General features: G+C 55.4%; 1 protein-coding gene across 1 annotated transcript; it reads right to left on the bottom strand.

The window, feature by feature from the left end:
* Positions 1–1,314: 1,314 nt before the first annotated feature.
* CXCR3 (C-X-C motif chemokine receptor 3) lies at positions 1,315–3,503 on the bottom strand. Its single transcript, XM_044235376.1, has 2 exons — positions 3,447–3,503; positions 1,315–2,409 (listed from the first exon to the last, which is right to left on the bottom strand). The coding sequence occupies exons 1-2, from the start codon at positions 3,456–3,458 to the stop codon at positions 1,315–1,317; spliced, it is 1,107 nt and encodes a 368-aa protein (XP_044091311.1). The 5' UTR covers positions 3,459–3,503.
* Between the last annotated feature and the right edge of the window lie 8,089 nt (positions 3,504–11,592).

Genomic DNA, 11,592 nt, shown 5'->3' with positions numbered 1-11,592 from the left:
CCTACTCGCTTCCACCTCAGCCATAGCACCCCCTCCCCATGCCTCCAGGTGGCTTATGTGCTAATGACTATTAACAAGTCATTCAGTCTCTCGTCTCAGTGTTTGGCTCCCATCCTCGAAGGAGCCTGAGTACCCTCTCAATTGAACAGCTGGCTACCGCCTTCTAGTAGGACTTTCTGATACCATCACTTGATCCTAAACCAACTTTGAGTCTCACTGTTTTCAACCCTTCCCTATCTGAACCCCTAACTCTAGCCAGCTGGGAGCACTTCTGGGTCTGGTAGGCTTTGCAGTTTTCAGCCTTCCCACGCTTTGCCAGCGCCTTCCCTTCTGCCCAGAAATACTGTCTCCCATCTTTTTGCCCTTGGCAATACCACTTGTTCATTAAAGTCTGCTCATTTCTGTCTTCAGGAAGCCTTTCTAAATGGCTCCGGCCACAGGGCTCTGAATGCCAGGGTCACAGTCCACAAGCCACTCATTTGCCTCGTGGCATAGACAGTTTGGTATTGTCATTTCTCACCATGTCATCCCTGCTAGCCTAAACTTCTGGAGTGCAGGGACTAGGTCTTCGTGTCTGAAGGCCCTTCCCCAAATTATGTCCACAGAGCAGCTGGCTGGTCCAGGCAACTGTTGGCACACACCCATGCACCTGGGTGCTTCCCTGTGAGGGGCAGGAGCGCCAGGGGTCCCAGAGGAGGCTCAACATGGATGTTCATGCAAGCAGCACTGGTTGGCATAGATCCGGGGTCCAGCAAGGAGAGCGGGAAACGCATCCCTGAAGCCTGGGCTGGGCTGGGGATAATGATGTGTGACAAACACACCCTGGGCCTGCTTATCTTGTTTATTGAAGCATTGTAAGCAGAATTGTAGACATAAAAAAATAAACCAGGAGCAAATACACAGGTCTGGGGGACCACAGCTACAGATGCTGGGTTGGAGGCCTGGGCCAGGGCCCCATGGGGGCATTCTCTACCATGCTTTCTGCTATGTGCTCCCCAAACCTGGGGATGGCCAAGGTCTAGTTACTGGATAAGAGGGGCAGTGGGGCTCTGGGCAGCCAAGGGAACAAGGCCCTGAGACAGCCACTTTCCAAGTGGGGCGCTGCAACTAAGGAGCAGCAATGGGCATAGACCCCACAGCCAAGGGCAGGGCTGGGGCAAGGGTACCTTCCCGGGACACCCTGGGGGTGCTGGGGCTGCTGCCAGAGCATCCCCAGAGTGCACGTGGGGCAGGAGGCTACCAGGAGAGGGAGGAAGGAGCCTGGAGCCCAGGGGCACTGGGGCCACGTGCTGAAAGGAGAGCCCCGACCTGGCCTCACAAGCCCGAGTAGGAGGCCTCTGTGGTCTCGGACCATGATGACTCGCGGCGGGAGGACGACGGCTGCCGCTGGTGTGCTCTCTGGCTGCTGCAGCCCAAGCGTGCCAGCAGCCTCCACATATGCTCACGGAACTTGATGCCCACGAAGGCGTAGAGCAGTGGGTTGAGGCAGCAGTGCATGTAGCCCAGGCCCGCGGTGACCGACTTGGCCACATCCACGTGGCTCTCCCGGCCACAGTTGCGGCCCAAGGCGCCCAGTTCCATGAGGGTGTCCACCAGCACCACCAGGTGGTAGGGGGTCCAGCAGAGGGCGAAGGCCACCACAACCACGACGACCAGCCTCATGGCTCGCAGCCGCCGCTGGCCCCTGGAAACCAGCAGCACGGCCAGGATGCGTGCATAGCAGTAGGCCATGACGAGCAGGGGCAGCAGGAAGCCAGCCACCAGCTGCAGGATGCGCAGGGCTGTGCGGCCCACCCGTGGGAAGTCGTACTGACAGTGGATGGCATTGAGGCGCTCGTCTCGTTGGGCTGACAGGAAGATGAAGTCGGGGATGGCGAAGAACAGACAGAGCCCCCACACGACCCCACAGGTGAGGGTCACACGGGCCGGGGGACCCCGGCGGTAGAGCTGGGTGGCGTGCACGATGCTCAGGTAGCGGTCAAAGCTGATGCATGCCAGCAGGAGGGCCCCGGCATAGAAGTTGATGTTGAAGAGGGCCCCGGCCACCTTGCATAGGCCGGACCCGAACACCCACTGCATGGCGGCGTCAACCGCCCAGAGGGGCAGGGTCAGCACCAGCAGAATGTCGGCCACGGCCAGGTGGAGCAGGAAGGTGTCAGTGCTACTGCGGGCCGCCCGCTGGCCCAGCAACACAGCTGCCACGGCACCGTTGCCCAGCAGCCCCAGCATGAACAGGAGACCGTACAGGGCCGGCTGGAAGGCGCGGTCGAAGTTCAGGCTGAAGTCCTGCGGGCATGGCGGGGAGGCACAGCACGAGTCACTCTCATTTTCTCCATAGTCATAGGAAGAGCTGCAGTTTTCCAGGAGGAAGGCAAGCTCCGAGGCTTGGAACACTTGGCGCTCGCTCATCTGCGGACGAAGGCAGGGAGCGGATCGGGTGAGGCCTTGCAGTCACTATGGGAGCATTTCTCTGAGGGGCTCCTCCATCAGGCAGGACCCAGGCCAGGGGCATGCCCTGCCACTGCTCCTGCCTTTCTTCAGAGGCCTCGCCAATGGAACTCAGAACTCCATCTGCCCAGGCGTGGCCACCACTGCTGCCACCATGCACACCCCTGGGAGGCAGGGGTAACTTCTTATCCCAAAGGTTGCTTCTCTCTCACCCTTCTGGACTACCCCATCAGCCTGGGTATCGTGGGCCCAAGGGAGAGCCGTCCTCCCATGCCAAGAACCCTCCTTGCCCCCTCGCCTCTCTCCTGGCTCTTCCTTCACGACTTGCCTTCTGTTGCCCCAGCCACGCCTAGTTCTACCACCTTCCTCCCCAGGCACCTCCCCGCAGTCCCCTCTCTTAGTCAAGTTCCCTCCTCAGTCTTTGCCTAAGGACCCCAACTTCCTGCCCCCGTGGGGCCTCTCCACAAATCATTGAAGCACCCCCCCCTCACATGCTTTTGGCTCCTGATCTTCCTTTCCCAAACGTGGAGGCCACCCGCCACCCACTGGGGGTTCCCCCAATCAAACTCTAATAGAACTATTCCTTACCCCATCACCCTGCAAACCACCCCAGAGCCTCGAGCCTTCTCAGTGCCAGTTGAGTCCCGCATGCAAGAGTAAGCTCCAAGTCAAGAGCTGAAGGCAGCCATGGAGGCCGTCAGGGGTGAGCCTCTACCTGCTGCATTTCGCAGATGAGGCGCCGAAGCCAGACAAGACAGGGGACTCCCCTGTGGTCCTACACAAGCCAGGGGCCAAGGTGGGTTCCCAGTTCCCTGGCCCAGGGCTCCATTTACCACAAACTCTGCATGGTCTCTCTACTCACCCAACCCTCAGGTGGCCCCAGCTTCAGGAGGGGGAGGTGGGGGTTACCCAGCCCTGACTCTCCCCCAGTACCCTGGGCTCTCTGCTCTGAGTGGCGTAGCTGTGTCCCTCCTGGCCTGCTGGGCAGCGGCACTTACCTCAGAGACCATCGCTGGGCTGGTACTCCGGCTGCCGGCCTGCGTGCTGCCTGCCCTTCAGCCTTGGTGCTTGTGGTCGGGACTTGTGTTACACAGAGGAAGTGAGGGTTTCGCATGATTCTCAGCAGCAACCTCTTCCATGGGGTTGTCCGTACCAGGCCTCCCCAGACCCTGGGCCACGGGAGTTCCTACTCCAGACATTCTCTGCCTGGCCAGGGGAAGCTGCTCTGCAGGTGCTGGCCTGGAGTCTGGGACCAGACAGCCTGGGGCCTGGGAAAGGGCAGGGCCTCCGAGGGGAGGGATTGGAGAGAGAAGCACCGTGTCTGGAAAGTGGGGGGCAGCCCCTGCTGCCAGGGGCACAAACTGTTGTTCCTGCCTTGTGATAGTCAATGCTTGATGCTCCGAACTTGCGTTCGTGGGCCCTGGGCTGGAGCGGATCGTGCGTGACTATAGACTGCGTGGCTAAAGGTCTTCGGTCTGTAAAAGACGAGCCTCCTTGAAAAATGAAAATATTTATGTATTTTTAAAGGTTTTATTTTTTTATTGGAGAGAGAGCAAGTGAGTGCGCGTACAAGGAGTGGGGCAGGGGCAGAGGCAGAGGAAGAATCAGGTTTCCCACTGAGCAGGGAGCCCGATGAGGGCCTCGAACCCAGGACTACGAGATCACGACCCAAACCAAAGGCCGACGCTTAACGACTGAACCACCCAGGCGCCCCTAAAAATGAAAATCTTTTAAAGCAATCCATCACACTGAATCTAGTCTTCCACTATTGCTCCTCCCTGCTAATCAATGGGACGAAGAAAGGGAACTACTAATAATGAACTCGGTATGTGCTAGACAATGTTATAGGCGCTCTCTCCAACACGGCCTCATTCAAACCACACAACTCCCCTGTGAGGCGGGGGTGTTATCCCCAAGGCCAATCCAGAGCAGGGGGGAAAGTCCTTCCGCAGACACAGCAAGTAAGGCTTGGTGCTGGGAATGAAACCATGGCTATCTCTCTTTATCACTCATCCCACTGCTTTCAGTCTTTTTAAGTGGATAAGCTAGGATATATCCATGCAGTTAAAAACAGAAGGCCTGCTGGGACGCTTGGGTGGCTCAGCTGATTAAGCATCAGCCTTTGGGTCAGGTAGTGATCCCGGGATCGTGGGATTGAGTTCCACGGACTCCAGAGAGTCTGCTTCTCCTCATCCCCCACTCCTGCTTTATTTTCTCTCCCTCTCTCAAATAAATAAACAAAATATTTTTTAAAACAACCTGAAATGGTATGTTTTGACATGGCTGCAGCTAGAAAAATCTAATGACTGCATAGTGGAAAAGGCCAGTTATAGAACACATCACGTGGAGTCAGACACCACTTATGTAAATTCGAGAAACCACACGCAAAAAACTATACCCTGTTGTTTGGGATGCAGCTATTTGTCCCAGAAGTTTGAAAGACGGGCTGGAGGGACGCCTGGCTGGCTCAGTCGGTGGGACATGGGACTCTTGATCTTGGGGTCGTGAGTCTGAGCCCCACGTTGGGTGGAGAAATTCCTTAAAAAAAATCTTAACGAAAAATAAAACAAGACAGGGACAGGAGACACTAAAAATTCGTGAGAGTAGTCGTTTCTGGGGTTAGAGGGAGGAGGATAGGGTTAGGGAAGGGTACACGGGGCGCTCCCGATTTGGAGGAAAAGCTGTAAACATTTGTGGAGCCGATCAGGCCTTTCATGGTTGCATGCTACACTGGTTTCTCCTCCCCAACCCCGGCCCTTGGCCCTCTGCCCCCTTCTCCCCTCCCTATTGCCCTGTTCTCCTTATCCGTAGGGAAAGACTGCCCCTACCTTGTGTCTGCTAAGCAGTTTCCTCTTTCCCTATCTCCCACCGAGACAAAAAGGAGATGCACAGAGACAGAGACATTGAGGCAAAGCAGGTCCATTGGGGTCTAGTTTTCAGGCAGAGGGCTTCGCCAGAGCCTCTAGGCTCAGGCCTGGAATTTAAACTTCTTTTTTTTTTTTTTAAAGATTTTATTTATTTGACAGAGAGAGATCACAAGTAGGCAGAGAGGCAGGCAGAGAGAGAGGAGGAAGCAGGCTCCCTGCTGAGCAGAGAGCCCGATGTGGGGCTCCATCCCAGGACCCTAGGATCATGACCTGAGCTGAAGGCAGAGGCTTTAACCCACTGAGGCACCCAGGCGCCCCTGCCTCAAACTTCTTCTTCTTCTTTTTTTTTTTTTAAAGATTTTATTTATTTATTTGACAGAGAGAGATCACAGTAGACAGAGAGGCGGGCAGAGAGAGAGAGAGAGGGAAGCAGGCTCCCCGCTGAGCAGAGAGCCCCATGCAGGACTTGATCCCAGGACCCTGAGATCATGACCTGAGCCGAAGGCAGAGGCTTAACCCACTGAGCCACCCAGGTGCCCTGCCTCAAACTTCTTGATGAGACACACGCTTGCAAGGCAGCAAGCCCCTCTCCACCTTCTGTGGACAGACGATGTGAGTGTCCTGGCTCTAAACAGCTTGTTGCCCACAAGGTCCGGGCCAGAGGGAGCTGAGGACCCCGGGGGACGTCGGGAGGAGGAGCACAGGTGGGCAGGACCAGTGATACCAGGGGCCTCGCAGTTAGGATGGGTCAGACTTGGCGGTTGACTGCCTGCGGGGTGATGAAGAGGGTTGGAGCTGGGAGCCCTGTTTCCGGCTGCCGGCCCATGAGGAGCTCCCACCAACTGGGCTTTTAAGTGAGAGTAAAAAAATCTCTGTTCGACTTAAAGAAGGGTCTTATATTCTGCAATGATGTCATTCATCCCCCTTTTTGGTGTTAAAAGGATCTTTTCTATATGAAATTATGCAGAAAAATAGCAATAGATTTGGAAACAACTTGTGTTGGCTGAAGTGGGTAAATAACTCCCTTTGGGGCCTCCAAACAGAGGTTGGGAAGTCACTGGTCCGTGTACAGTGTCAAAGTCTAGGCATCCCTGGTCCCCTTCCTGTGCCCCGGTCCCCATTGGTCACATGGCGATCATGCACCCCACCTTCCCAGGCTGCCGGCGTGGAGAAATGAGAGAAGGTCGGACATGAGGTTTGAAAAGTTGCAGAGAGCTTTTCTGAGTTGGGCTGTAGCCTTCGGCGTGGCCGTGATGGGGTGGGAAGAACTCTGAACTTGACTGGGTCTGGCTCAGGCTCCCCCCACCCCTTACTTGAGGATGTCCTTGAATAATACCATGCCTGAGGGTGACCTCAGACAAATGCCATACCCATTTCGCACCTGTCCCTTTGGCAGGGCTGTTAAGGAGATGAACTGAGCTTGCGGAGACTGCGAGGCCCCTGCCAGGGCCCAGCACATGGTAGGAGCGCAGCAGAGAACGTTGAGCAAGGGAGGTTGGCTACACATGGGAGTGACAAGGAGCCTTTCGGGTCAAGAGGAACCCCCGGGGTAGGGTGTGCTGCCCTGTGGGCCATGAGCTGGGGTGGCCTCCAGAAGGGTGGGCCCTTGCCTAATCCTCTGGCATTTCACTTCTTTGCCTCAGGTTCCTTGTCTGAAAGGTAGGGGTAAGCCCAGGATGCGCGTGAGAGTCGGGGCTGCTGTGGAGACTGCCGGTGACACCCACAGGTGCGCGACCCAGGAGGTGCCTGGTGAGCGGCGGGCTTCTCCTCATTCTGGTTACTTTCCACGGCGGCCCTTGGCTTTGGTCCTCTCCTGTCCCAAGCTGCCAGCCCTCACGCGGCAGGAGGGGGAGAACCCACCACACCAGGGGCCCGCACCCAGAGTTCTGCTAGATGTGCCTCTCCTGCCTCTGCCCTCCCGAGCAGCCAGGGGGGAAGCTTGAAGAGGAAGTTAGTCAGAGCGAAGCTGCTCCGGGCCCCACCTGTGGTCAAGGTGTGAAATGTGCACCTGTCTCTTCTCTGCCACCCATCCCCCTGTTTTTTTTTCTCTTTTTTTCACACCTCTGGGCTGTGGTTTGGGGAGATGGGAGGCTCAGAGGTCTGAGCCCTGGGCCCAGGCTCTCACAGGAAGGAGGGCCTCTACAGCTCTCTGTTGGGCCGATCAGGGAAGGGGGCCATTTCCTTCTCCTTCCCCTCAGTGTCTGCTGCCTCTCGAGACCTCCCTCGTGGAGCCTTGCCATGCCCCTTGGAGCCCTGCTCCAAAAGCGCCAGGCTGCTGGGGCCTGAGCTTCTTGTGGGACTCAGGTGGCGGCCTCAGCTGTGGCTGGACTCTTCTTACAGATGGTTAAGAAGGGTCTTAGCTAGCCCCAGGAAGGGCTGTGAGTTTGCCCCATTCGGGGCTGGGACTTGGGGATTCCTTCTGCTGGCCCTTCTCAGAGAAGTACAGCTTAAGCCACAGGGAGGCCCCGGGACTGGGGACCAACCCCATCTCTGTTTCCTGCAGCTCTGAGCCCTCTTCGGACGCAAGAACATTCTGCATGCTGGGGCCGTGGGCCAGGGTGTATGCAGTCCAGGCCCATGAGGGTGATTTCCCAAGCTGCAGGGGCCCTCATCATTTTTGGGACTAAGGCTGGAGGGTGTTGTTGCTGCCATTTGTCAAGATGATTCAGGTGGTGAGAACAGCAGGTGCCAAGGCAAGAAAGTCAAGTCATCATCCCGTCCCCAGCTATGCCTGGAAACTGAGATGTGGAAATAGCTCCCATTCAGCAAACCCGTACTTTCATACACGTGATCTCTTATTTTTATTTTTTGGGACAGAGGGAGAGGGAGAGAGAATCTTAAAAGCCCGACACGGGGCTCGACCTTATGACCCTGAGATCGTGGCCTGAGCCAAAACCAAGAGTCGGACTCTCTATCAACTGAGCCACCCAGGCAACCCCACACGACCTCCTCTGAGGGATGGAGGTGGTGACTCAGAGAGGTCAAGTGACTTGTCCCAGGCTAGTTGGCCAGTAGGCCTTCCTATTCACGCTGCTTTCTAATGGACTGTTCTGACTGCTGAGGCTGGAGACCCCTGCCTGCGCCCCACCCCCCAAAGCACACTACTGCCTAAGGACTGGTTCTTCTAAGAGCCACGCCTTCCTCACCAGACGGTCCCAACCAGGCATCTTGTGTCCTAGAGTGAGCTTTGCCAAAGCTCATCACAGCCCCATTCTTCTCGCCCTGTTCCTTCCCACCTACCAGGGAGAAGAAACGTCAGAATCTCCATGACAAGAGGCCTGGAGGACCCAGCAAAGACCAGCCATGGGTCAGACGCCTTTTGCGATGCCCCCAGGAGAATCTGTGTTGCTCCCGGAAATCACCATTCTATTGCAGGTCAGCCCTGGAAGGCCTGGCTTGGAAACTTCCCTATGTGTGGGCTCTGGGTGCCTCTGTTTCCATCCTGGCCCGTACCTGGGGCGCCCACCTCAGCTGTGAGGCCAGCCCACGCTCTCTAGAGGTATACAGGTGGCGATGCTCTTCTGTTGTAATGCACACAAATCTGACTGTGGAAGCCTGAACTGAGTCCCAGTTGCTCCCATCGTGAACGGTTGGGGGATGTCCTCCACGCTGGTGAGCTGGGCTACCCCTTGGAAACAAAAAGTTATTGGCAGGCCCACCGTTTGGTTGTTGGGTTCCCTTGGGTTGCCCCACAGAGTAAGGTCAAACAGGAGAAAAAGAACAACTGAAATGCACTGATTACGTAACTATGTGCCAGGCACTACTCTAAGAGCTTTATTGGGACAAATTAATTTGATTGCTATAACCACGTAGTGACTTTGACATTATTACTCTTATCAACCCTGTTTTACAGACGACAGAAACAGAGTTTAAGGAGCTCACTCAAAGCCGCACAGCCAACAAGTGGCAGAAACTTCATGCTCTTGGTTTTTTTTTTTAAGATTTTATTTGTTGGGGCGCCTGGGTGGCGTAGTGGGTTAAAGCCTCTGCCTTCAGCTCAGGTCATAATCCCAGTGTCCTGGGATCGAGCCCCGCATCGGCCTCTCTGCCTGCCTCTCTGCCTACTTGTGATCTCTGTCTGTCAAATAAATAAATAAAATCTTTAAAAAAAAAGATTTTATTTGTTGATTTGAGAGAGTGTGAGAGAGCACAAGTGGCGAGGGGTGGGTGGGGTCAGAGGCAGAGGGAGAAGCAGACTGTCTGCTGAGCAGGGAGCCCGACATGGGACTCGATCCCAGGACCCTGACATCATGACCTGAGCTGAAGGCAGATGCTTAACCAGCTGAGCCACCCAGGCGCCCAAGACCTCATGCTCTTACCCATTACAGACACTATAATACCTTTTAAGGTCTGAGGGACTGGGATCGAGGGTGGTGGGCCAAGAAGACTACTTTGGCTCTATCTGTAAGGTTTTCCACAGAGACTGTATTCACATATTAGCTGAGTGATTAAGAAGCCATCCAAAAGGAAAATAAAATTAAGCTAAATATCTGGGACAGTCGGTGAAACTTGAATATGGCCTGGAGATGTGCTCTTTTGCTGATTTCAGCGATGTAAAAAAAGTCTCTGTTCTAGAAAATACACACTTAGATATTTAGGGGTAAAGGGCCATCACATCCGCAACCTACTTACATATAACTTGGAAAGCATATGCGCAGAGCGAGAGAAGGTTCACAGAGAATAAGGCAAACCAGGTAAGATGCCAATGGTTGCTGACGTGGGCGTCAGGGAGCTCTCTGCTCTCCTGGCAACTTTCCCCTCGGTGATATTCTACTGAAATAAAACTTACTGAAGGAATCTTCCTCGAACAGGGTGGGGTCGGCATCTGATGCTATTCCCACGAGAAGCTGGGAAACCTGCGTGAAGACAGTGAGGGGGAATAAAGGCTCCCTGGCTGTGGCTGGCGGCCTCCTCCCCCAAAGTGCCGTCTGCTCCCACAGTTGTGTCCCCACTGCTTCTCCCTGGCAGGCGCTATTTCCGGAACCCTGGGCTGCTTCTTGCCTTTTCCCTCTATCGGGCTACATGTGACCTCTCAGGCCTGACTCCTTCCCAGTTTCCCTGCACTCTCTCTCGCTCTCTTTTTTTTTTCTGTTGGATTTTATTTATTTATTTGCATTTTTAAAATTATGTTCTGTTAGCCACTGTATAATAAATACATCATTAGTTTTTAACGTAGTGTTCAGTGATTCATTAGTTACATGTAATCCCCAGTGCTCATCACCCACATGCCCTCCTCAATACCCATCACCCTGTTATCCCCTTCCCCACCCCCTCCCCTCTGAAACCCTGTTTGTTTCCCTGCAGCTCCGCTCTGTAATCTCTCGTGTTTCCTCTCCCTGTAGCCTCTTGAACCAGGAAGGAAAGTGCAGCCTGCTCTCCAGGTGGGAAGCTTTAAGGTCCTTGAGCTCCCTCTCCAAGCCACTCAGCGTCCCTCAAAGAACAGTGGCTATGCCTGGAGCTTTCAGGGTGACCCCATCCTGGGCTCAAGTGGCTGAAGAGAAGGGGTTAAGATATGCGTCCTTCACAGGGTGTCCCTAGATAAGAGCCTGGAGTTCTTTCTCCCAAGCAGAAAGAGGCCCGCCAAGTTGAGGGAGGCAGACTCTGCTCCCCCTGGAGTCTGGGCTGGGGCTCTTCGCTGCTGCTGGGCTCAGAAGAGATGCACCTGGAAACCCCGGTACGCCCAGCCCAGAGGTAGCCCGCTGACCCAGGCTCACACAGCTGACTGGTGTCTCTCCCTGGTTCCTTACCTTGGAGGGCACCCAGTTGTGCCTGAAGCTGCCCTGCTGGGAGCCTGCACGAGGCCCCTTGGTGATGATGGGCGCCATCCCGTGAGGACTCTACCTGCCTGGACTCCTGGGCCTTCTGGAAAATTCCTCAACTACCCAAACAGATCTCCTAAAATCCCAACAGGATATGGCATTGGCCTGCGGCTGGTCAGGGCCCTGCTTCGTCTTAGTGTGGAGCCCCTTAGCTCTCCGCCCAGGGCATTGAGTAGCACACGCAGGGCAAGCATCGGTGCTTGCTGGTCTGAGCTGACCTGGCCCCGTGCGAGGCAGTGTGGCAGAGCAAGTGATCACAGAGACCATGGGACAGACTGGGCTGGATTCCTAGCTCTGCCATTTGCTGGCTGTGTGAGCCTGGGTGGGTCATTTCACTTCTCTGGGCTCCTCTGCGGATGAAAGGGGGCTGTCCGGGTACAGACGCTCAGACCCCAGCCTGGCCGCAGTGAGTGCTAGGTGTGACTTGTTAGCTCCCCGCAGCCCACACCCATGGGGGC

The sequence above is a fragment of the Neovison vison genome, chromosome X (genome assembly GCF_020171115.1).
Source record: "Neovison vison isolate M4711 chromosome X, ASM_NN_V1, whole genome shotgun sequence".
NCBI lineage: Eukaryota > Metazoa > Chordata > Mammalia > Carnivora > Mustelidae > Neogale > Neogale vison.
Note: the sequence above shows the minus strand (reverse complement) of the source record. Positions and strands in the feature narration are given on the sequence as shown.